This window comes from Trichechus manatus, unplaced genomic scaffold (assembly GCF_000243295.1).
Source record: "Trichechus manatus latirostris isolate Lorelei unplaced genomic scaffold, TriManLat1.0 scaffold00072, whole genome shotgun sequence".
NCBI lineage: Eukaryota > Metazoa > Chordata > Mammalia > Sirenia > Trichechidae > Trichechus > Trichechus manatus.
In genome coordinates, this window is record NW_004444008.1 from 12,826,803 (window position 1) to 12,854,446 (window position 27,644).

The 27,644-nt window shown below is 42.2% G+C and overlaps 1 protein-coding gene across 2 annotated transcripts in view; it reads right to left on the reverse strand.

Moving 5' to 3' along the window:
- The window catches only part of CTNND2 (catenin delta 2), a 993,502-nt gene that overhangs the window by 333,165 nt on the left and 632,693 nt on the right, over positions 1-27,644 (reverse strand). For both annotated transcript variants that reach the window (XM_004380288.2, XM_004380287.3), the window contains one exon: positions 25,446-25,578. In XM_004380288.2, coding sequence (XP_004380345.1) covers positions 25,446-25,578 — 133 coding nt within the window. The remainder of the gene's footprint in view (positions 1-25,445; positions 25,579-27,644) is intronic.

Genomic DNA, 27,644 nt, shown 5'->3' on the forward strand with positions numbered 1-27,644 from the left:
GATAACACTGTGAAGAATGGGAATTATAGAACACTTACATTGTGCTCATGAGGAACAACAGACAAGAGGCAGTCGTTCCAACAGAACGAGGGATATTGTGTGGTTTGAAATCAGGAAAAGTGTGTGTCAGGGTTGAATCCTTTCATCATACTTATTCAATCTGTATGCTGAGCAAATAATCTGAGAAGCTGGATTATATGAAGGAGAACATGGCACCAGGATGTTTGGAGGAAGACTCATTAACAACCTGCGTTATGCAGATGACAACCTTGATTGCTGAGAGTGAAGAGGACTTGAAGCACTTAGTGATGAAGATCAAAGACTACAGCCTCAGTATGATTACACCTCAACATAAAGAAAACAAAAGTTCTCACAACTGGACCACTAAGTAACATCACGATAAACAGAGAAAAGATTGAAGTTGTCAAGGATTTCATTTTACTTGGATCCCCAATCAACACTCATGGGAGCAGCAGTCAAGAAATCAAAAGATGCATTGCATTAGGCAAATCTGCTGTAAAAGACCTCTTTTAAGTGTTGAAAAGCAAAAATATCACCTTGAAGACTAAGGTGCACCTGACCCAAGCCATGATATTTTCAATCATCTCATATGCATATGAAAGCTGGACAATGAATAAGGAAGACCGAGGAAGAACTGATGCCTTTGAATTGTAGTGTTGGCGAAGAATATGGTAATATACCATGGACTGCCAAAAGAACGAACAAATCTGTCTTGGATGAAGTACAATCAGAATGCTCCTTAGAACCAAGGGTGGGAAGACTACATCTCATTTACTCTGGACATATTATCAGGAGGGATCAGTTCCTGGAGAAGGACATCATGCTTGGTAAAGTAGAGGGCCAGTGAAAAAGAGGAAGACCCTCAACAAGATAGATTGACACAGTGGCTGCAACAATGGGCTCAAGCATAACAAGGATTATGAGGATGGCGCAGGACCAGGCAGTGTTTTGTTCTGTTGTACAGAGTCACTATGAGTTGGAACCAACTTGATGGCACCTGACAACAACAACAGAAATGCCCATGTCTTAATCCCTGGAACCTGTGAATATGTTATGTTACGTGACAAGGGCGGAATTCAGGTTGCAGAGGGAAATAAGGCCGGTAATCAGCTGACTTTAAGGAGATTATCTTGGATTATCCAGTTGGGCCCAATGTAATCACAGGGTCCTCAAATGTGGAAGAAGGAGACAGAAGAGTCAGAATCAGAACGAAGGCATCCTGAGAAAGACTGCAATGGCCATTGCTGGCTTTGAAAATGGAAGGAGGTCATGGCCCTAGGAGAGTGGGCAGCCTCTAGAAGGTGGAAAAGCCAAGAAAGTGGATTCTGCCCCCGAGATTCCAGAAAGGAAGGCAGCCCTCCTGACACCTGGATTTTAGCTCATTGAGACCCCTTTTGGACTTCTGACCTCCAGAACTCTAAGACAATACATTTGTGTTGTTTAAGCCATTAAGTTTGTGGTAATTTGTTACAGCAACTATAGGAAGTTAATACACAGGTAGACTCCTCTATCTGTTGACAAGTTATGCGCTCATGAGCACACTTACGGCTTCACTGGATAACAAGGCAGCTGATTCTATCGGCCCACCTGCTGAGAGAAGAGACTGCTGTGCCCACCCATGCCTTTCAGATGTCCAAGCTGCCTTCCCCATGGTTGTGACCAATAGACTACCCCCCTGCTCTAAACCCTCCCTCCCTCCAAAAAAAAAAAAAAACCAAAAAAACCAGACTTGTTGCCTTCAAGTCGATTCCAACTCATAGTGACCCTATAGGACAGAGTATAACTGTCCTATAAGGTTTCCAAGGCTGTAAATCTTTACAGAAGCTGACTGTCCCATCTTTCTCCCGCTGATTGGCTGGTGGCTGAACTGCTGACCGTTCGGTTAGCAGCCAAGTACTTTAACCACTGCATCACCAGAGATCCTCTGCTCTAACCACCAGGGCTTATTCTTTGGGTGTCAGCTAGGAGCCTCTAAATCACCTGCCCAAATTTAAATCCAATGGGACCAAGCATTCTCAGTGTTTGTTCTTCATAAAGAAGTATTAAGGACTGGGCACGGCTGTTTGTCCATTTTCCTGACTGGATGGCCAGCCCATTAGCCACTTCCCAGGAGTGAGTATTAAATGATCCTCTTTCAGATCACTTCAATGAGGAAAGGCAGGTTCTTCATTGGCAGGTTGCCTTCCCCATGTGGCAGGTTGCAAATGGGGTGGCTGACCTGTCTATACAACTAACAAATGACTCAGTATCACTGGAACCAGTACTTTTTTGGATGCTTCATTGGAAAGAACACAACCTGACCAACGAGAAGGTTTGCTCTGGTGTTTCTGCGGTTGTGTTTTGTTTCTTGTTCTCTCAACATTAATTTTTCTAAAAATGAGGGTGGAAAGAGGCAGCCTTTCAAAAGTGTCCCTTCCCCATTATTTCAGTACTTTTGACTGCACATTCTGCTATGTGGCCCTTGTTCTGATAAGGAATCATAGGGTGGGTCCATTTCAGTATCATAGAGGACAAAGCATCAGAAGTAATGAGGCAGGGGACCTTGGTTTCTGAGGCTGCCTATTCATGCCTTCAGGGGTTACCTCTAGTTTAACCAGCCTTAGTGTGTTCTTGAGAACATCTCTGTACTTAGCCAGAGAATTCTGGAGCAGACCCTCACCTATGTCAGTGTTTTTGGACATTCCCTCAGGTCTAACAGGGATCCCAGGACTCAAATGTCCCCCAGGGATATGCACAATCTCTACCAGTGCCCATAGCAAGCTACTAAATTGCTCTAAAAGAAGGTAAATATCTAATGGTGGGGAGCCCTAGTAGTGTAGTTGTCAAGAGCTTGGTTGCTAACCAACAGGTTGGCAGTTCAAATCCACCAGCTGCTCCTTGGAAACCGTATGGGGCAGTTCTACTCTGTCCTATGGGGTCGCTATGAGTCAGAATCCACTCAATGGCAATGAGGTTTTTTTTGTTTTTTTTTTTTAAAAACCTAATGGTGGAGTATGGTAGTCAATATGTTCAGGACCTTCAGGTTGCCTTATCTGCTGACCCTACAGACTTTCGTCACAAACTCCAATCTGTTTGGATATTTGCAGCTGATACCTTCAAAACCAAATCAGTGTGTGGTTCATAGACATCCAAGGATGTGCCCAGAACTACTGTCTACTGAAGACCTTGAGAGCGTCACAGTGCTTGGAATCACCTTCAAAAATGGCTTTCTTTCCTTTTTCTCTCTTCTCTTCTCTTTCTAATGGGACTTAGTAATATCCTAAACATGAGAGATGACTTCTCCAGGATCCAAGGAATTCTACCATGTATTATGCTTCTTGTACATTTCAGAGTGGCATCAGGGGAATTGTTTTTTACACCAGTTGGGAAATATCCCTGATTCTTCAAGTTTTACTTATTGGCTGATGCCTCATACTTCTGCAGACTTTACTCGCCAGCTTCACCTTATGTCGGTCTCATCACCTAGTTCCAATCCTGTCTGCCTGCTCTTTCTTAAGCCTCTAAGTTATCACCCATCAGAGCCAAACATCAGAATATCTTTTATCATCAGTAAATGTGGGTCCCCTCGCACAAGTTTTGACCATGGGTAAGAGAATTAGCATAACCTTGTGTGAGAACTACTAAAATAGATTGAATGGTCTCTCAGATAAAGGCAAATTGAGATGGAATTTTCTCAGAATCAGGAAGAAGAATTTCCCAGATCAATGACAGCAATGTAAATCCCTGGTGCCTATTGAGCTTTCTTATTAGCGTCAAAGCCATAGGCAGTGCCACTTTATTTAGGCTCTGATAATCTATAAAGTCAGCCTAGGAAAGCTGATTGCTTTGGTCAAAAAAGTCTTTTGTATAAAGAGGTGTTGTGAGCCGGGGACCAGTCTCTACTACTTTCTTAATTAAAATAGATACTTCCAGCACAACCCCCATGAAACCTATCCTATTTTCAGTTTTCAAAAGTTTGGATTTTGACTGGTCAAGGGGCTCCCACTTATTGCAAGCAATTACAACTGGCATATACTAGATGTTCCAGGGTGCTGCAAATGGTGAAGTGCTCAGCTACTAGCTGAAAAGTTGGCAGTTCAAACTCAGAGGCTCCTTGGAAGATAGGCCTGCCAATCTGTTTCCAAAAGGTCATGGCCCTGAAATCCCTACGAACAGCAGTTCTGCTCTGCAGTGCATGGGGTCGTCATGAGTTGGAACTAATTCAACGGCAGTTGGCTTGGTTTGTGCTGCCATTCTCACAACACGTCCTTCTCTTCACACGTTACGGGAAGTCAGCTCACCATAGTCTGCACGTGAGGTTTGTTTGGGTCAGCTGGATATGGAAAAAAAAAAAGGCCTTTTGCTTTTGAATAGCCACCTTTCAATACTCCCTCCAGATATCTTCCAATTCTTTAGTACAGTGGTCAGGTATAATTACATTGATTGAGTTCAGAAAATGTGCTTTCCCAGCCTCTTGCCAATAAAGTCAGCCTCAGCACGTGGCCCCAAATCTCCTACTGGGAATGTTTTCCACAGGCCATGGAGTCACCTGGCTACTCCTCTTCAGCCCTGCCCCGGCGTGATTCCTCCCCCTGTATCTGCTCCTTCAGCCATTACATGAATTGAATAGAAATCCTTTTCTTAAGATCTCTATGCCTCATCTCTTCCTGAGTCCCCAAGAGAGTTGTTTTCAAATTAGATAAATCAAGCATAAATATTTCAAATTTTCTACAACACTGGTGGAGTGGGAAGTGTATCAATTCTAAGTGTCTCCCCCCGGCCCCCGCAAGGTATTCATATTTATCTTATTAGCACCTATATTCAGTTTCCTTTGAGCAACTGGTCTTCCATTTATTTCAATGACCATACAAATGCCTCCCTTCGTTCTGATCTGTCCTAGGTTCTCTTGCCCGTTATTGCCCAGTCTCGTTCCATCATCTGTGACTCCTCATTTTCTTGTGGTCAAAAGACTTACACTAGCTTAACCACAGAATCCACAAGCACCATTACGGTCAGTCAGGCAAGAGTCCTGCACCTGTCCCCTGGACATTTCAGCTTATTATCCCACTAAAGAAATAGGAGATCCTCTCAGACAGGGCTTCCAAATCACACGCCATCCACTAGTTGAGTCTGAGTAACATTGGTCCCATTTTTGGTTTAGGACCAAATTGACTTGATTTGCCCCAAGTTGACTTCAGCCCTCAATATTGCCACTGCTTTAGGGGCAATGACGGGGCTGGAGGTAGTGTACATAATTCCACCTTTTGGGGTAAGCCTCACACATCAAGGGTTTTACCCAGGCCAGAAGAACACAGCCTTGGGTTAGAGGCAAATGAATTAGGCTGCAAAGCTACTACCTGTGAGTTAATGTGTCAGCTTGGCTAGGCTATGGCACCTAGCTGTTCGGGCAAACACTAACCTAGATGTTGCTGCGTAGGTATTCTGTAGAGGTGACTAACATTTACTACAGGTTGACTTTAAGTAAAGGGGATTACCCTCAACCATGTGGCTGGTCCTCTTCTAGTCAGTTGAAGACCTTAGAACAAAAATTGAGGTTTCTAGGAGAAGAAGGAATTCTGCCTCAGGACTGTAACATAGAACTCCTGCCTAAGTTTCCAAACTTGTAGCCAGAGTTATAGATTTTGGACTTGCCAGCCCCTATAATCACATGGCTTAAAATGAATCAATCAGGCTCTCTGTATGTTGTTTTTGTTGTTAGGTGCTGTAGAGTTGGTTCCTACTCATAGCAACCCCATGCACAACAGAACGAAACACTTTCTGGTCCTACTCCATCCTCACAATTGTGATGCTCGAGCTGATTGTTGCAGTCACTGTGTCAGTCTGTCTTGTGGAGGATCTTCCTCGTTTTCACTGACCCTCTACTTTAACAAGCATGATGTCCTTCTCCAGGGAATGATCCCTCCTGATAACATGTCCAAATTATGTCAGACGAAGTCTCGCCACCCTCCCTTCTAAGCAGCATTCTGGCTGTATTTCTTCCAAGACAGATTTGTTCATTCTTTCGGCAGTCTATGGTATATTCAATATTCTTTGCCAACACCATAATTCAAATGCTTCAATTCTTCTTCTGTCTTCCTTATTCATTGCCCAGCTTCCACATGCATGGCTTGGGTCAGGCACATCTTAGTTTTCAAGGTGACATCTTTGTTTTTTAACACTTGGAAGAGGTCTCCTGGAGCAGATTTGCCCAATGCAATGCGTCCTTTGATTTCCTGACTGCTCCTTCCATGGGTGATGACTGTGGATTCAAGTAAAATGAAGTCCTTGACAACTTCAATATTTTCTCTGTTTAACATGATGTTGCTTATTGGTCCAGTTGTGAGGATTTTTATTTTCTTCACGTTGAGGTGTAATCCACACTGAAGGCTGTGGTGTGTGATCTTCATCAGTAAATGCTTCAAGTCCTCTTCACTTTCAACAAGTGAGGTTGGCTCATCTGCATACTGCAGGTTGTTAATGAGTCTTCCTCCAATCCTGATGCCACGTTCTTCTTCACATAGTCCAGTTTCTCAGATTATTTGTTCAGCATACAGATTGAATAAGTATGGTGAAAGGATACAAAACCCTGATACACACTTTTCCCGACTTTAAACCACTCAGTATCCACTTGTTCTGCTTGAACGTCTGCCCCTTGATCTATGTACAGGTTCTTCATGAGCCCAATTAATGTTCTGGAATTCCCATTCTTCGCAGTGTTATCCATAATTTGTTAAGATCCACACAGTTGAATGCCTTTGCATAGCCAATAAAACACAGGTAAGCATCTTTCTGGTATTTTCTGCTTTCAGCCAAGATCCATCTGACATCAGCAATGATATCCCTCATTCCATGTCCTCTTCTGAACCCAGCTTGAATTTCTGGCAGTTCCCTGTTGATGTACTGCTGTATATCTATATCCTATTGGTTCTATTTGTCTGGAAGAACCTGACTAATACAGCCACATAAATTCTGGCATCACTACTATTCACTGGGTGAGTACTAGTCTTTTGATCACTTGGTCTCAATATCCCTGGTCATGGTATTTTACCTGAATCATTGCTGATATTTGTTAGAAAAATAACCCAGTTATTTTGCCCAAAAATCTCTACAGTCCTCTGATCATGGACATGCCTACTAACTACAGAGATCAGCCTGAGAGAAGATAGATTCTTCTTTGAAGAGAGTATTCTACTAAGAGGCAAGTTCACCTATCACATCTCTGCCCCATCTGTCTGCAGCCTAGATATGGGCATCCCAATTTCAGTTTTCATATCTTTCTTCAATCTTATTTTTGTATTGTGGTAAAATAAATATAACATACAATTCGCCGTCTTAACCATTTTTAGGTGTACAATTTGGTGGTATTAATTACATTCATTGTATAGTTTTCATATCTCTTATATGTCAGATTTTATTTCCTTGTTAAACATCCCAGGTATCTCTGATTTTTTGGTAAAAGTCATTGAAAATAACCCTTTCCTTTGGATTGTAATTTCTACACAATATAAAGTTACAGATCACTTTGAACCAAGAAAGCAATGGACATGTTACACTGAAATAGTTCCTTACTTTTCAGATGTTAAGTTTGTGTAGTTTCATACCAAGAGTGGTCTGGCCACCACAATACCGTCTCCAACACTTTCAGTTTTCCTATGTGTTATGGGCTGAATTGTGCCCCTGCAAAATATGTGTTGAAATCCTAACCCCTGTACCTATAAATAAGGAGCTCCAGTGGAGCAGTGGTTAAAGCGCTTGGCTGCTAACTGAAAGGTCAGCGGTTCAAACCCACTAGCTGCTCCACAGAAGAAAGATGTGGCAGTCTGCTTCCATAAAGATTTACAGCCTTGGAAACTCTATGGGGCAGTTCTGCTCTGTCCTATAGGTCACTATAAGTCAGAATCAACTTGACAGCAGTGGTTTGGTACTTACAAATATAACCCTGCTTAGAAATAGGGATTTTATTTTGTTATATTAATGAAGAGTAGGGTGGATCCTAAACCTAATCATTTCTAAGTGATATTTTATAAAAACAGTAGAAGAGACACAGACACACAGACACATAGGGGAAAGACAGTCACCATGTGCAAACCTGTCTACCAGCAAAGTAACACCAAGGATTGCCAGCAGATGCCAGAAACTAGGAGACAGGCCACAGAATAAATCAACAGGGCTGAGACCCTGATTTGGACATTTAGCATTCAGAACTTAGAGAAAATTAATTCCTACTCTTTAGAGCCACCCACTTTCAGTATTTTTTGTTATGGCAGCACTAGGAAACTAAGACACTCTGTTTGCCCCAAATCATCTTAACAAGTAGAGTGTGAAGTCTGCATATCAATCCCATTTTGGACTCCTAATCGCATGGTTGTTATCAATAGCAGCTATGAGTCCCTGTGAGAGACTGGGGAGCTTGGGACCAGTCCCAACCACTAGAGATGTAACATATTTTTTCTTCTGCTTTGTGTGGCCACATTTCTCTGCAAATTCAAGTACATGTCAACAGATTTCAGCCTAAATGGTGCCAGCTGATGGTATTTAGACATATTTGGGTATGCCTGACAAGGTTTGGAGCCCTGGTGACACAGTAGTTAAGAGTGTGGCTGCTAACTAAAAGGTCAGCAGTTTGAATCCACCAGCCGCTGCTTAGAAACCTTATGGGGCAGTTCTACTCTGTCCTATAGGGTTGCTATGAGTCGTAATCAACTCGACAGCAATGGGTGTGTGTTTTTTTTTGCTTGTTTGTTTGTTTTGTTTTTGGTAATAAGATTTAAGGGGTAGATTTCAGAACGTGGTTTGTAAGAAGGACTAAGAGAAGAAAGATTTAAGGAGACAAGCTGGACCTAAGAAGACTTGCTGGTACAATGGCTGAGCACTCTGCTGCTAACAGAAAGGTCAGCAGTTGGAACCCACAAGCTGCTCTGCAGGATGAAGATGTGGCAGTCCGTTTCCATAAAGATTTACTGCCTTAGAAACCCTATGAGGCAGTTCTACTGTGTCCTATAGGGTTGCTATGAGTCAGAATCAACTCAATAGCAATGAGTTTTTTGGGTTTGGGTAGCTGGACATAGTACAAAGCCTTAACAGTTAAGAAGAGGGACAGAGCATGGTATTTAATCCCTGGATTGGTCTCCCTTTGAGTCTTGTGTACCATACACAGATAAAACATGGAGGCTACAAATAAAGTCTCCAGTTTGCTATATTGAAGGATTCTATAGACAAAATATTGAATGATACGGGAAGCATCAAAAGAAGATGGAAGGAATACAGAGTCACTATACCAAAAAGAACAGGTGGACATTCAACCATTTCAGGAAGTAGTTTATGATCAAGACAGATGGTACTGAAGGAAGAAGTCCAAGTTGCAATGAAGGCAATGGCCAAAAAAACAAGGCTACGGGAATTGATCGCTGCAGTCAATTCCTGTAGCCTTGTTTGTCGATATTAGCTTCAGTGCAGCTTGCACTTTTTCCTTCAAAATTGGTTGCAGCATTACATTGACAGGGAACTGCCAGAAATTCAAGCTGGATTCAGAAGGCGACATGGGACAAGCGATATCACTGCTGATGTCAGATAGTTCCTGGCTGAAAGCAGAGACTACCAGAAAGATGTTTACCTGTATTTTATTGACTATGCAAAGACATTTGACTGTGTGGATCATAACGAATTATGGATAACATTGAGAAGAATGGGAATTCCAGAACACTTAATTGTGCTCAGGAAGAACCTGTACTTAGAGGAAGAGGTAGTCGTTTGAACAGAACAAGGCGATACTGAGTGGTTTAAAGTCAGGAAAAGTGTATTGTATACTTTCATTATACTTATTCAATCTGTATGATGAGCAAATAATCTGAGAAGCTGGACTATATGAAGAAGAATGTGGCATCAGGATTGGAGGAAGACTCATTAACAACCTGTGATATGCAGATGACACAACCTTGCTGAAAGCAAAGAGGAATTGAAGCACTTACTGATGAAGATCAAAGACCACAGCCTTCAGTATGGATTACACCTCAATATAAAGAAAGCAAAAATCCTCACGATTGGACCAATAAGCAACATCATGATAAATGGAGAAAATAATTGAAGTTGTCAAAAATTTCATTTTATTTGGACCCACAATCAACGCCCATGGAAGCAGCAGTCAAGAAATCAATGGACGCATTGCACCAGGCAAATCTGTTGCAAAAGATCTCTTTAAACTGTTCAAAAACAAAGACAACACTTTGAGGACTAAGGTGCTCCTGACCCAAGTCATGGTATTTTCAGTAGCCTCATATGCATGCCAAAGGTGGACAATGAATAAGGAAGACAAAGGAGAATTGCTGCCTTTGAATTGTGGTGTTGATTAAGAATACTGAATATACCATGGACTTCCAGAAGAATGGTCAAATCTGTCTTAGAGGAAGCACAGCCTGAATGTTCCTTAGAAACGAGGATGGCGAGACTTTGTTTGACCTACTTTGGACATGTTATCAGGAGGGGCCAGTCCCTGCAAAAGGACATCACGCTTGGTAAAGTAGAAGGTCAATGAAAAAGAGGAAGACCCTCAATGAGATGGACTGACACAGTGGCTACAACAATGGGCTCAAGCATAACAGTGATTGTGAGGATGGCACAGGACCAGGCAGTGTTTTGTTCTGTTGTACACGGGATCACTGCGAGCCGGAATTGACTCGATGGCACCTAGCAACAATAACATAAGTAAAACGAGATAATAACTTTTTTTTTTTTAACCCATATGAAAACCGAAACACTAGATAAGAAGTGGCACAAAGGCACTCCCACCACTTTGGCGTGGTTTGCAGATTCACAGACTGTTGTGGGTTTTGAAAAGTCTTATCATATGTGTGGCAGGACTATGGTTCATGCAAGGAGAAGGTGGTATCCTTTAGAAGGGGCAGTGGTGCCTGGCAAGGGTTGCAGAGTTTGTTGAGATACAGTTTGAGAGTGTCAGATCTGCTTGGCGTCCAAGTCAGGAGGGAACAGTTGGAATGCTGGCGCCATCCAACAGGGGCTTGCTGGTGGGTACCGCCGTTTCCTATTGTGGGCATCAAGACCCTGTGTTGGCATCAGCAGCAAGAGAGGAAGGAAGTGGCACCTTCCAGGCCACAGCTTTACAGGGCATGTTTGTGAACACATGGGAGATACTTTGATTGTGACCTCTGGCAGTAACTGATGTGTGAATGTTTGGGCGCAGGGGATGATTCTGATATGTCTTTATGAGAATGTAGAGGAAATAGCCAGTGAAACATAAATCCAAATATATCATTTACTAAAAAATTTTTGATATAAATTATTAAGCACCAAAAGTTCAGAGTCTCTATTGATAGAGGGTTCTTTCTTTTATGATTTTAGTATCGTTAGGATAGGGGTAGGTGTTATAGAATGAATTGTGTCCCCCCAAAAGATATTTTAATGTCATAACCCCCAGTACCTATGAACATGACCTTGTCTGACAATAGGGTCTTTGAAGATATTATTAGTTAACAGGAGGTCATACTGGAGTAGGGCAGTTCTACTCCAATCCTAACTAATGAACCTGTTGCCGTCGAGTTGATTCTAACTCCAATGCTACTTGGGTCCTTATAAAAGAGAAGAGACCCAGAGAGACAGAGGAAAGACAGCCATATGATAATACAGTTATGCTGTGGCTGCAAGCCAAAGAATGCCTGGGGCTACCAGAAGCCAAGATAGACCAGAAAGGGTCTTCTCCTAGAGCCTTGGGAGATAACTTCACCCTGGTGACTGAATTTGGACTCCTAAGCTCCAGAACTGAGACAATAATTTTGTGTTCTTATAAGTCAGCCAATTGGTGGTATTTTGTTATGGTTGCCGTAGGAAACTAGTACAGTAGGGTTGTTGTAGCTTCCAAATACAGGGTCCTTACTTCTTCACCCTTCCTCCTCAGCTCTAACCCGCTTCTCACCAGGAGTCCCCAACCTGATCCATCCTGAAAGATGAACTCTTCAAGACAATCTGAGGGACCCTTTCTGCTCAAATGTACAAGCTACCATTTCATCATGTATATGTGGTATCATTTATGTCTTCAAGACAGAAGTGAAAAAAACAGAAGGGTGATATTTATGAGGGTAACATTTTATTCCTGGTATCCTTCACCATTGACTGTAAAGGCAGTTAAAATCTTTACAAAATATCAAAATTGAGTGTTTGCATTACACATAAGAGAATAGGGGGCATCTGGGAGATTAAGTCTTCTTCCACAGTGGGCCCAAGAAGAGGAAAACTGGCTTAAAAGTTACAGGTGGGGGCAGTGGAAAAAACAGTAGTTAATTTAGTAGAATTAATTAAGGAGGTGCCAAGGAGTCAGAGAGGTCTGAGAAGATTCCTTGTGAGTTAAGAGTAATGTGGACAGGAGCTTCCACTCCTCACGTCTATTTCCAAGTCTCCTGGAATCAATCCAGTGTCTGATCTTCATCCCACCACTCTTCACTCAGCCCATACAATGGAGTCCCAAAGCTGAATCACTTCCCCAGTAACAGCACTATCCTTGTCTCCTTACTGCCCTGCATTTGTCTCTATTTTCCTTCAGCCCTTGCCCCCAGACAACAGATTCCATCACTCACGGTTGGTAGCAAGGATAGTCCCCACTTCCACTCCAGAGCCCACAAGGAAGGGTATGAGCAGCACTCCATTCTATGGCAGTGGAATGGCGGAGATAAGTTCCCAGCATTCCTATCGGAACCACTGTTTGCTTTTCCCCAGGAATGCACAGAGATTGGGTATTACAGTATCATTCACACACTGCAACAGTTCAGGCATATTTTGGGTTAGAAGGGCTTTTGTGAGCTGTCCTGTGGAGTCTGGCGTCTTTATACATATCATTGTTTTTAGAGCAAATACATTCTGAATTGTAAGATTCTTTCAAATAACCTTTCAAAATTGGAGCCAGCCTATACAGATCCAAAGGAAATACAGAAATCATTCTATACAAACAAATATAAATAATAAAAGAGCTAATGTCTACTCAGTATTTTACTTTTTATTCAAGAGGCAAATTAATTAAGAAGGATGGTAAGTGAGAGAGGAGCCCCAGTGGCTCAGTGGTTAAAGCACTTGGCTGCTAAGTGAAAGGTCAGCGCTTCAAATCCACCAGCCGCTCCATGGGAGAAAGATTCTTTCATAAAGATTACAGCCTTGGAAACCCTATGGGGCAGTTCTACACTGTGCTACAGGGTCTCTATGAGTTGGAATCCACTTGATGGCAGTGGGTTTGGTTTTGGTATGCAGGAGGGTAATTTGAATTTTGAAGAGCTCTTAGCAAAATTGATATTTTCCCTTCACTTCCATTAAGGATGTTGTTAAAAATTGCACTGGGGCTACCAAATCAGAGTAGCCTTCACGTAATGATCATCTATAGCTTTCCTTGGAACATTCAAAAAAACATTTGTAATGATAGAGGAGCAATGTGACAAAACATATACAGCATAGTTAGGGTATAAAGACCCATTGCTTCCAATCAGAATCTGGTATGGAACAACTGAAATGTGGCTCACCCATAAATTTGCGTAGGTAAAAATAAGTCAATCGAGGCTCTTCTTCAAGTCAGGGAGGCTCTTGCACTTCACGATATCTGACTCCAACAATGTAGAACATTTCCAAAATGGCGCACACATGGGTGCAGAGAACAGAGGCACTGTGCATTTGCAGGTGGAGGAGATTTGACACTTCGGATTTAGAATTAAACAGAAGAATAACCTCAATGAAGTTGGAAATTGGTCAGAGGCTCAAAAGGGGTAAGTGCAAGATCATTTACTTAGGGTGGATTAATGAAACAAGTTGCAGAAATATGAGAAGCAGAGAACTGCAATGAAATCTTAGGCAGCGCCACCATAGAAAGGAGAAATGTGCATTGTAATCTATATATGGAAATAATAAGAAATGTAGGATTCTTGTGTTGCTTCTCACAGTATTCTGACAAAGTGTTCTCTTGAACTCTGTGTCAGGGAAACTGAGAGAATGTTTGGAAAGGAAAGATCAAAAGGATGACAGGATAAACAAGACTCTTCCTCAGTTCACCGATTTCGAGATGTTTTACTTGGTGACGCAGCCTAAAGACGGTGAGTCAGCGGCAGCAAGAAGCAAAGTGTTACGAGGATAGAGGCTAGACTTTCCTGCCACCTCGACTAAAGACTGAAGAAAAGGAAATGACTGTAAATGCTAGCTGCAGAAGTTTAGGATGGATATAAAATTGGACTACTTCCCTGAAAGAGGGATTAGCTCTTCAGGTGTAAGTCTTCTTTTCTAAAATAGGAAGCTGGAGATCCCATTGAGAAATGTGCCAAGAGAACAGAGTATGGTGATAAATCAGTGGCTTAGACTCGGGTCCTCTACCTGGGTCGCAGACGTGACCGCGCTGATGATTTTAGATAGATCATGTGTTTCTTTTGTTAATCATTAGGAAGAATTTGTTATGGATTGAATTGCATCCTCCCAAAATATATGTGGAAACCCTACCCCTGGTGCTTCTGAATGTGATCCTGTTTTGAAATAGGGCCCTTGAAGAGGTTAGCAGTTAGGTTAATATGAGGTGATACTGGTGAAGGATTTTAAGTGTGGAAGGGCAATTTGAATCTTGAAGAGCTTATAGCAAAATTGATGTTTTCCTTTCACTTCCATTAGGGATTTTGTTAAAAAGTGCACTGGGGTGACCGAATCAGAGTAGTCTTCATATAATGATCACCTATGGATTTTCTTGTAAGTCAAAAAACGTTTGTAATGATACGAGTAGCGTCCTTGTAAAAGAGGAGAGGAGACCCAGAGGCAGGGAGATGGGGGAAGCGTGGTCACGTGATGAAGGAGGCAGACGCAGCTACAAGCCAAGAAATAACAACGATTGTCAGGAGCCACCAGAAGCAAGAAGAGAGGCATGGACTGCTTTCTTCCTTAGAGCCCTCCGAAGGAATCAACACGGCCGACATCCTGATGTGGATTTCTGGCCTCCAGAACTGAGAGACAATCCATTTCTGTTCGTATAGGCCACCCAGCTTGTGGTGGCTTATCCACACGGGAAACTAATACAAAATACAAACCATCCATTTGGGGCGTGGGTGGAGACAGATTAAAAGGTAACTCTTTAAAAATAGAAGGAGAACCTGGCCCAAAGAAGAAATAAAAATTAAAATAACCCAGAGTGCCTTTTAGCAGACCAAGAAATTAAAAAAAAAACCCACTTGCTGCTCCATTGTACCCGAGTCATGACCCAGTTTCACAGACGGCACTCTCACTCATCGGTCTTGCAAAGAGAACCTTATGTACCTGGTGGTTTTAATCAGGAGCCTCGCTGCAGGCCAGCTGCTTTCATCACGGCCTCCGTCTGATTCCTTGACTTTCATTCACTTCTGGTTATTAAAACGGTCTCACGTCAGTGCACAGAATTAAGCCTGTGCATTTTACAACCTCAGCTCCTCAGCCTCATCCCACCTCCCCATGCAGCCACCTGGAGGGTTCCTCTTACCCTCTTCCTCCTTCCCTGTACTTCCTCCTTTGCTGTCGGGGATGGGAGGGGGAAGGACGGGATGTTTCCTTACAAAATAGGTCATGTTCACAGGTACTGAGGGTTAGGACTGAACATATCTTTTTGGGGGGACTCGATTCAATCCATAATAGCAGGACATGGGTCAGAAGGGCAGAGAGGTAGACATGGATGTACATGGCAGGGAGTAACAGTGCCACCAGGTCCCCGGTGTTCTTGCAGCCTCATCAGCCCCATCCACCTTTGAGTAAAACACACCACCTAACACCGCCTATTTGGTGTCTCTGTATGATTGTGTCTTTGACTCTCTGTCCATATTCCAAAAGACCGTGCTTCTCACTTACCCTCCCATGGCATGGGAAACAGTTCCACTTTCACATACTTGGATCTGTTTATATTTTTTTTATTCTGGCAGGTGAGAATGGTTCGTTGATTTAATCTCCTAATGGGCAGTGGCTCAACTGACTTGCTTAAACAATGGCCCAGCACAGAGCCACACACAATGTGTGCTTCTGACCTCCTTTTGATGATAATGCCAAACCAAACCCATTGCCATCAAGTCAAATCCGACTCATGCCGACCCCATGTGTGTCAGAGTAGAACTGTGCTCCACAGGGCTTTCCATGTTTGATTTTTTGGAAGTGGAGTACCAGGCCTGTCTTACAAGGAGCCTCTGAGTGGACTCGAACCTCCAACCTTTCAGAGACAAGTGAGTGCGTTAACTGTTTGTACCACGCAGGAACTCCACAGATGACAATAGTAGATCTTGGAATGAATATGATGAACAATAAAAATAACATATAATACATAAAAATATTGTGTATAAAACTATGAGACTGATTTCACATTTAACCATTAGAAAGATACCTTCTTCATTTATCTTTGCAGTATATACTAGCAGTAACTCACATTCCTTAACCACTACTTTGTACTGACAATGTACATGCTTTCTTTCTGCAGTAATACTGATTCCCCATGTTGGGTAAGCCATTTTACAGACTGGGAGACTGAGGCTCAGAGAAGTAAAGCAACCTACCCAAGGTCACAGAGCTAGAAAGTAAAAGAGCATGCAGGTTCAAGAGCAGGCATCCTGGCTCCAGAGCCTGAGACACAGCTCCATAGCACTGGTTAAGAGCTCAGCTGCTAACCAAATGGTCTGCAGTTTGAATCCACCAGCTGCTCCTTGGAAACTCTATGGGGTAGTTAGTTACATTCTAGCCTATAGTGTCGCTATGAGTTGGAATCAACTTGACGGCAATGGGTTTGTTTGTTTTTTTTAGTAAGCAACTAAACACAGTCTCTCTTTCAAAACAACAGGGAACAATTTATGATGAAGGAAACAGAAGAAATGCTTCGAAAGCAATCAACTGAAGAGATGGATAGCACTTTCTCTTGAACTATATGAGGCAGAAAGAACCAAGAATCAAGCAGAAATTATGAAGCATTTTAAATGTAGTAGACAGGAGCAAGTTTCGATTTTTTTTTTTAACATATGAAATACTCTAAATTGGTCTGAATAAAATTAAAAAAAAATATGGATGAGGGGAAAGGTATGCATATTTTTATCCACAGATGTCAATTTCTATTTTCTAGTTAATATCACTAAAGAGAGACAATACCATTTTGGAAAAATATTAGTATAAATGATATGATACGAATATACTGAAACCTCATGGGCATGTGCACACACACACACAGAAAATTCTAAAGGACTAATGGAGTCCTGGTGGTGAGTGGTTATGAGCTCAGTTGCTAACGAAAATATCGGCAGTTGGAATCCAGCAGCCGCTCCTTGGAAACCCTGTAGTGCAGTTCTACTCTGTCCTATAGGGTCGCTATGAGTTGGAATCGACTCAGCGGCAACAGATTGGTTGGTCTGGTTTAATGTCCCTAAATCTGAGCCTGATTCCATCAATTCTAAGTCGGTGTGCCTGAGGTTATACTCTTACCGCAACTTAGAATTTCAGATTCAGTGTAGTCATTGCGGAGGAAGCAGGGAGCTTTCCCCGACTCAGCAAGGCCAGGTCTTAGGTATTTTGTCTGCACTCTCACAGGCTGTGGATTTACCTTTCCATTGTGCTTATTAGCACATGCATTGTATTGCTTCCCTCACACAGTGTCTGTCCAGCAGGTGGTGGACTCCTTGATGGTAGGGACCATGTGTTATTTAGATTCCTCTATCGTCACAAAGCCGGCTGTCAATAAACACTGGAACTGAAAACTCCATATCCTTGAAAACAAAAACATCTTATAGGAGATAGGATGGTCAACAAGCTAGGCTGATAATGGAAAGGCTGGCATTTGAATCCACGCAGAGGTGCCTGGGAAGAAAGGCCTGGAATCTACTTCTGAAAATCATCCAATGAAAGCCCTGTGAGCACAGTTCTACTCTGACACATGTGGGGTCACCATGAATCAGAATCAACTTGACAGCAAACTGGTTTGGTTTAGGATGATAAGGTAACTGGAAAGAGGTTTGTTAGTACAATCGCTACTGGTTTCCTACAATAGTAGTTCTTATCTTAGATTTACCACAGAAGATCTTCAAACACTGCTGGTGTGTATTACACAGCTGGAGCTAATTTTTCACTTAACAAGAGGTGATCAGGTCAAAATCCTGAATAAAAGCTTTGTCAGTGGCGGCCACCACCATTTTATTCATGGCGAACAGAATATAAGTCAGTTCTTTTCATGTGGTAACATACAACAAAGTTCAATTTAAAAAAAAAAGTATGTTGGTTAAGTAAATCAGCCTATATTTGAAAAAAAAGTACCTTTTAAAATTATTTAAAAATTTAAAATTTTAAGTAAATGAAATAGAAACGTTTACTAAATTGAATTAATTTATTCAATTATAATAAAATGAACTACTTTTTATTTTAAAAATTTAAAAAAGAATCTGTCACTTGAAAAAGTGCAAATGCTTTTTTAATCTCTAGGAGCCGTATTATCTTGAATGTCACCATATAGGTCACACATGCATATACACACTCCTGTTTGGATATAATTGTCTAGATGTAACTATGTGGGTGCACACCTGCAGGCCTACTCTGGTGGGTGCATAGGAAGAAATGGGGGACAATGTATAAAAAATCAAATTGTTTAAACCTGTGAAAGGCAGTTAGCATTATTCGCAAATCAAGGGGCTGTTTAATCTTAGTATTGTAAGAATCTTAGTAGTTAGGATGAAGAATCATAGTATCCTGCTTTCTCCCCGCTCTGCCATCGTGGTGGGTGCAACTGCCGTGTATCCTCACCATGTCTTCTCATAAAACTTTCAGGATCAAGAGATTCCTGGTCAAGAAACAAAAGCAGAATAGCCTCACTCCCCAGTGGATTCGAATATGAAAACGGGTAATAAAATCAGGTACAACTCCAAGAAGAGACATTGGAGAGGAACCAGCTGGGTCCATAAGGAGTGGCACATGTGATGGCACACATATTTACCCCTCCATCAGGATCACTAGTATTCTACCATTAAAAAAACAACAAAAACCCATTGCTGTTGAGTCGATTCTGACTCATAGTGACCCTATAGGACAGAGCAGAACTGCCCCATGGCGTTTCCAAGGAGTGGCTGGTCGATTCGAACTGCCAACCTCTTGGTTAGCAGCCAAGCTCTTAAACCACTGCGCCACCAGGGCTCCGTATTCTATCGTAACAAGCTGAAGATTTCGCCACGATCTGTACAACTGAACATTTATTGGGAAAATTCTGGTGTCTTCCTTCATTTTCATGCTTCTGCATTAAGAGACTGATTTCACTAGTAAGTATGTGAGACCTTTGCTTTGAAAAAACAAAAAACAAACAAAAACTTAGTAGTCTTAACCGAAGCATTCGAAGAAAGAATGAAGAAAGGATTTGTGAAAATTACTAAAGAGTTATCAATATTTAGGCACCTCCTAGAGTAAGTACACATGAGCAGATTTTCATCTCTAATAATGCCTCTAGGTAGAGGCTCAATTCACTGTGAGACTGCCAATAATTTAGGAGATAGCATAAATGATGACATAGTTTAACTATTACTGACATCCAACCCCACTGGGATGACCCATCTACAGATCAGATATTCATTAGCCCATGAAAATGAGCTCCAAAACTTGCCATGTCTGTAGCAACAGCTCAGACCTTCTCCTTACCCCTCCCTCTCCTCCACTCGCTTTAATTTTTCCTCAGCTGTTCTTCTTCTGATCTTATCTAAAACTGGCTCTGTGCTCTTCCCTATGTGACGCTCTCCTATTCCAAAATCTGGCCACTGCATACTTCCTAGTCTTCAAAGTAGGAGTTCCCTGGGTAGCGCAAATGAGTGAACGCTCAGCTGTTAACCGAAATGTTGGTGGTGCAATGCCACCCAGAAACATCTTGGAAGAAAGGGCTGGTGCTTTCTGTACTCTTTGGGAGCTTTGAAACGCTGGGGTTACCGCTCAGAAATCACCTTTCCGCTTTTCCATCTGGGTCCCAGTTTGGCTTTGCTAGTAGTTAACACTGAGGGAAATGGCAGGGCTGGTAGAGAGAGAAGACACTTGCATCTTTCTGTTTGTTTCTTGTTCCTGTCAGCCTCACATTTTTATCCCAACAGCTGCAGTCCACTGCAATAGCAATAGTTGAATCTAATTTTTCAGTTTTCTCAATACTTACAGAACTTGCCTTATTGTACCCTCTCAGAGATACCAAGAAGAGCTGGCCAATACCCGTTTGGGAACCAGCCCCACGGGAAAACACATTCTCCCTAGCTCTACCCAGATCCCTCTTACTGTTTCCTGCCCTGTAATCAGAAGCCGATTCCAGATCCAAATATGCCCCACGTAGCCACTTACGTAAGCAAACCTAGAATGGGCAGATGTTTACCGCATTCTAGGCTTGCTTCCACAAAAAGGACAAGATTTTGCCAATTTAAAATGTGGAAACAACCTGGAGAATACTCGTGTGAATGGATTCTGATGTGCTAGACCAAGCAAGGATCAAAGCTAAAAGTGGGTACACTTATCAGAACTGTTGGAGTCATTGTGCTATATCAGGCACCTTCAAGTGGTTCTCATGGACTTAGTAGTGCCCGTGCAAAATAAATCTGAAAATCAAAAAAAAAAAAAAAAAGAAAAGAAAAGAAAGAAAGCCCTGGCAGTCTGCTTCCAAAAGGTCACAGCCATGAATGCCCTACGGAGCGCAGTTCTACTCTGAAACATATGAGGTCGCCGTGAGTCAGAATCGACTCAACAAGCAACTGGTAGTGGTGGTGGTGAACTTCAAAGCATTTAAAACTCAATGTTCTACCCTGCTGCTTCAGGTCAGGGCACCTCAAAGGCATGCAAACTCGACCTCAGTCACAGGTGGTTGCCAAGCTAGGCCACGCCAAGTCCTCTCCTCTCACTTCCACCTCACTGCTGGGAGGGGAGCTAGGAGGCATTCTCAAATACAAGTTCGAGTGACCTATAGGAACGTTAAGGATGGGGCTTTCCTTGCTGACTTACGGAAGTGAATTCTCAGTATTGTACCCATCCAGTCTGGCATCATTTTGAACAAAACTGAACTCCTTGGCTTCATTTTATGAAAACTGCATGTCCAAAGCAGCGTAATAAGGAACAAGAAAGGCATGATTTATAGCCCTCTGCATATAGGAGATTTCATTCTGCCTTCTGCTCAATGGCTTATCCATTGTGTGAGCAAAGTCAATACCAGTAACGAAATGCAGACCGAAGGGCTAAATCAATTCAATACAATGCAACAGAAAGACCAGAAGACGGAGTAAATCTGGAAAGGCTAGTGCTGGCAAGATTAGTATTTGGACAACAGGTGATTACAAAAATCAATACCTGTATGTGAAAACGTGACAGGTAGCCATCCGTCACAAAGGTAGAACCAATTACTAATAGTTTGGGCCCTGAGTTAGGATGACAGACAAAATAGGCCTGTGCAAAATCCCTGTTAGACATTCTATATCCGTGTGTGGATGTGTGTGCTCACACATATGTGCCTCCCCATGTGAGTAGGGGAGAGAGAGAGAAAGGGAAGTCCAGATGCCTCACTTTGTATTTTATTTAGGCCTTCTGCACCTTCCCTGATTCTCTGGCCAACTTTTAGAAACTCTGATCTCACTTCCTTGGCGGTATCAGGGCGTGTCCTCAGTCCTACATCGCTCTTGCCCTCCCTCTCATCCAGCCTCCTAGATACAGGTGACCTCATTCTCATGAGGTTCTGGCAATGTCTGGACCCTTTGAGAGTCGGAGGAGGAGACTGACATCCATCATAGGAACTATGTGCTCGAAGCTGGAAGAATCTTTACAGTGAGCGGTGACACAGTCAACTTCGAGGACCAAACCAAAAACCCAATCAGTTGCCATCGAGCGGATTCTGACTCCTAGTAACCCTGTAGGACAGAGCAGAACTTCCCCACAGGGTTTTCAAGGTTGTAAATCTTTACAGAAGCAGATTGCCAGGTCTTCCTCCTGCGGAGCGGCTGGTGGGTTCAAATTGCCAACCTTTCAATTAGCAGCCATAACCACTGCATCACCAGGGCTCCTGACCTCAAGGACACCCACAGCAAAGTAAAAAACACACACACACATATACATGAAACCAAATCATAACCTAAGAGTCTTAACTGTGTTCCTGCCCAAAAGTAAGTGACTGAATGAATATTCCAGTGCCAAGCGGTTTTCATGCTGTGGCTGCTAGATGCTGTGGAGTTGATTCTGACTCTCAGTGACTCCATGTGATAGAGCAGAACCGCCCCATAAGGGTCTTCTTGGCTGTAATCTTTATGGGAGCAGATTGCCAGGTCTTTCTCCTGTGGAGCTGCTGGGTAGGTTTGAACTGCCAAGCTTTTGGTTAGCAGCTAAGTGCTTAACCACTGAGCCACCAGGGCTCCTTGATGTTTTCATACATTAACGTATTTAATTCCTAAAAGGAATGTAGAACAGAGGTATTATTATCTCCATTTTAAAGATACGAGCCTTGAGAGGACAATTAGCTTACTCAAGGTCACATTGCTGGTGGTGGGGACGTGGTGTTGGGAGCTACATCTGTCTGACGTTGACCCATGAGCTGTTGGCCACTCTACTCACTGTCTCCCAGGGTGGGGGCAATGGGGGAGGTGGGTGTGGATGGGATCTGGGGAGCGGAGGTGTTTCCGATTTAGCAGCAAACAAGTCTATCACCTGTGGTCAGGGTGTCGCCATTACTGAGAGGCCACAAGGCCACTGACTGAAAACTTCCCCAGGCCATGAAGGCTGTGCTGTCACTGGACGACCCCTAGTAATAAAGGGACTGACTCCATTGTTCTTATTTTTGGACTGCTCACAGATTTTAAGTCTCACCTCTGTGCAAACAGACAAGAAAGCCCAGGTGCTGCCCATGAGGCAAGAGTTTCAAACAAGCCCCTGCCCCCATGCTGGAACCCTTTCCCTGGGGCTACCCCGTAACCACCATAAAAACCCCAAGCCAGCCTCCTTTCCTTGATCTCTTCAAACACGCTTGGGAGCCACCTGCTCTCCCCTGAAAGCCTCATGATGTAAGCCGTAAACCTTTGTATGCCCTGTTGGTGTGTGTGGCGTGATCAGTCTCAGCATCCAAAGCAAATTTTAGGTGGGGTCCATCCCAACTCTGTGGTGACCACCACACCCCTGAATCACTTTATCCCAACAGTGGAATGAAATGCTTCTGTGACCTTTACAGAAACTCTCAGTCTTTAAAAACATGATCCTGTAATCATAAATCAGTTCTTCATTTTGAAGGGCCATTTTGCTTTCTATTAAAACCAGAGAATGACTAAGAGAACTTTTATTTGGGACAGAAGCCACACAACTTTCACTTGTTTTTAGATCATTTTAACAGTACTTTTTGACATTTCAAATTTATCTTAGATGGACTATATTATTTGAGATATGAAGATTTCTCAGCGACAGCATTATTGACACTTTGGGCTTCATAATTCTTTGTTTTGGGGGCAATCCTCTGCATTATAGTATGTACTGGGGTATCCCTCGCCTCTACCCACTAGATGGCAGTAACAACCCTACCCCCCATTGTGGCAACCAAAAATGTCTCCAGATATTACCAAATTCTCCTGGGACACAAAATTGGACCCGGTTGAGAACCACTGCTCTATATTAATTCCACAAAGAAATATGACTTTTCTGATAAGGACAAACAGGAACCAAGTCCTTTGCGGTCCCAGTGGAAAAGAGAGAGAGAGAAGAGAAAAGAAAGATAAAAAGCCACTAGGCTATATACATCTCGGTGCAAGCAAGCAAGCAAAATCTATAATAGATTGCAATTATATTTTCAGACGTTTTCTTTCCACTCCTAAACTAATTTAGACTCATCTTCAAAATTGCCTGCATGCTATGGAGAGGACTCTTTATAGCTTGGAAGATCTCTTCTAAAAAATTGGACTACTCAGCCACTCATATGCAAATGCTAGTCTTTTGTCTAGAAAAGTCCAGTGAGCTGCATGGACCACTGTAATATTTCAGAAATGTCACATACCACAATGAGTGCACTTTTGGAAGTTGCACAGAGCCCGAGGCCTGGAGTTTGCGTGACAGGCCACGGGGCCAGGACCAGAGGTGGGAGAGAGCACAGACAGCCAAGAGAGCTGGCGAGGCAGGAGACGGCCAGGTCCAGCGAGGCCAGGCGGCCACAGGGACAGTCTGGTCTTTATCCTAAAGACAGTGGGAGCTCTGAAGGGTTTTAAGCAGGGAAGTGACACCGCCAGGTTTGTGTGTTTAGATGACTTGGGTAGGGGAGGGTGGTGAGGTGTGAGGTGACTGACATGGTCTGTGGGGTGAAAAGTGGTTAACCAAAAACACTGAGCATGTTAACAATTATTTTTTACATTAAGGTCACAGATAAGAGAGTCTTTGATGAAATACATATACCTGCATTATGTCTAATGGTACCTTTGCAAATAACTCTGAGTGCTTGCTTATAATATGGTTTATGGTCTAAAGTCTCCTTCCTATCAAAGACCTTTCCAGGAAGGAGAGGACATACCCTGTCCTGACTGTAGTAATTTTGGTGGACTGGCGGGAGACAGTAAGAGATGCTGTGTACTCCTTTAGGACTGTGGAGCAGAGACAATTCCAGAGACGGAATAGGCAAGAGCAAGGTAAATCACACCAAAAGTGCAGTATCTGACCAGGCAGCAAGGCTGCTAACCAAGACGTCGGCAGTTCGATTCCACCAGACGCTCCTTGGAAACCCTACGGGGCAGTTCTACTCTGTCCTACAGGGTTGCTATGTGCTGGAATCCACTCAGTGGCAAACACCACCACCACCAACCTTTCTCGATACCAGCACGTGTTTTTGGTCTTCTAATCCTCCGTATTCAAATATTTAAAAAAAGGAAGACTATCTGCATAGGCATAACAGTTAATTAGATGAAAAGTGTATGTTTCAGTCTTAAATATGGATCTGCATTTTGAAAACACAACTTGAGTTTTCCTACTTCTTTTCCCTTTTGACGTTACTCTAAAAACCCTAGGTGACTTTTATGGATTGAATTGTGTCCCTCCCCAAAATATGTGTTGTAAATCCTAACCCCTGTAGTGGTTAGAATCTCATCTGGGGATGGATTTTCATTGTTAAGTTTATGAGACATTATTAGCGTAGGGTAGGTATTAGGTCAATCTCTTCGGAGATACGGAAGAGATTAACCAAGTAATCAAGAGAGCAGAGATGGGGAAGACAGATGCCAGGACACATGAAGCTCACCAAGGAGCCAAGGAATAGAAGCTGATGAGACATGGACTTTCCCCCAGAGCCGACAGAGAGAGACAGCCTTCCTAGGGCCAGCACCCTGAATGGGGACTTCCAGTCTCCTAAACTGTGAGAAAACCAATTTCTGTTTGTTAAAGCCACCCACTTGTGATAGTTCTGTTACAGCAGCACCAGATCACGGAGACAGTGATTGTGAATCTGACTTCAATCATTTGAGAATTCAAGGAGTGCTTACCTCAGCTTTAATTTTATTGTCTCCAAAACAGAGGTGTTGTAAATAGGCTGCAGCATTAGACTGGACGGAAGGAAACTGATGTTGCAACATCTGAATCACTTCAGGCAGTTCCGGGTCTCTCCATCCAAATTCTCTGAACAAAAGGAAGACAGGAGAACAGGAGAGATAAATCCCACCGCACTGCTAACATACGGACAACTCATAAAATCACCTGAGAGTTTACGTGGCAACAGTCCACAAATGATGGTTCTGGTGTTCTTACACACACATCCACTTAAAAGAGGGCTTTAAAAAGATTTCCTTGAGTAGATAGTTCGAAACTTTATACATATGTACACATACATATATTATATGAAGACCATATATATTTATATATAGAAATAATCTTAAATGCATTAACCAAAGTTACATGTTTTTGAAGATGATGAAAATAGAAATTTTAAAATGGTACATGATTTTATATACATACGTGTGTGTGTATATGTATATATATATATATATATACACACATATAATTCATTTGGGATTAAATGGATTTTTAATGCCGTATTAAATATCTCATATATTATTTCAACAATCCAATGACTCAGGGACAACACTGAGTTAAATTACTAGAGAAGAGAAAATATGACTGGAATCATCCATCCAAATTGTCATGATAGCTTTGCTGTTATTATTATTGCTCTCATTATTATCGTAACCATCTCTTTAAAAATAAACAGATTCTCTAAATGATTCTCTGGGGATAAAAGTACAACAACAAGAAAAAACTTTATAAAAGGAAAACATTTGTTTAAAGAGCTAGGCTTACTGAGACAATGTTAACAAATTTTATGCATTGCATTCTTTTCCTGTCTTCCTTTTACATCTGAGCTGCTCTAGGAAGTCTGTTGTCTACAGTACTGTAAGAAATATAAGATATTTAGGTCCATTTCCAAACACAAGCTTGATTGTATTATTATGCAGATGAATATTCTTTTATGAAATCAATCAACCCAATCTGTTAGAAAATGGTGCTAACAAAATCAGTTGTATGGAGTCCACTCCTGGAGCAGGGAGCCATTTTTTAACAGCTAAATAAAAAAGAAAGCAATCTCTGAGACCACAGATAGAAACCTGACCCCACGGGCCTGAAGGATAGGCTGGCAGAGAAATGAGGGGTTTGCAACAACACATCTCTCCTCCTGGTGGAACAACTCAGAAACACACACGCACTGATGCCAGGTCATTGCGGCCGCCTGGGAAGAAGAGGCAAGGAAAACGGGCAGAAACACAACAGACAAAGGGCAAAAGTTTCTTTGTAGAGTCTAACCTGTTCTCTTCATCTTTCCTTTATCACAACTGGTAGTGGTTGTCAAGCAAACCTTGAATCATGTTGCTGCTTCCCCTTACGGCAAATGGTAACAATTATGAAACAGTCTGCCTTTTGAATTGGCTTGGTTTTTATTGGAAAGATAAAGCATTCCATTTAATGTGCATTAAGTATTTAGCAAATTTATATAAAATCTTAGGCGGGTACGTACGTTTTCTCAAAAGGACATACGGTATGGTAATACAGTTGCTACAAAACGTATTTAAGTGATTGCTGATTGCTGATTGCTGACAATGGACAGCCCATTGAATTCTTCCTGGCTGTGTGATCACAGAGGAAAACAATTATGGCCTGAAAAACGCAAAACCTGTTTTTCTTGTTTATTTAATTTTCTTTTCTTGCATGATTCTAAACCACCTCTGCAATACCAAGATAGCATGATCCTCCTGCTTGTAATAACAGCCTCCTGGAATTATATTCGGTGTACAAATTGAATCAATATCTATGGAATAACTGTAAATTAAAATTAGAAGTGTCATGGAAAGACCGTGGATGGTTAAGATGAGTGCAGGTAAGCTCATGCTTTTGGAAAGCGATTAGTAAAGAATTCATTTCAGTGTATTTTATAAGCTAGAAGGTAATTGCTCTATTAGGCAAGGTTTTGTATGGCATGTATCAGAGCATTTTTTTTTTTTTATATATTTTATTGTACTTCAGGTGAAGGCTTACAGAACAAATAGTTTCTCATGAAACAGTAGTACACACGTTGTTTTATGACATTGGTTAACAACCCCACAACATATTAACCTTCTAAATTCTCAACCTTTTTTTTTGGTGAAAATACACACAGCCAAAGATACACCATTTCAAAAATTTCTACATACACA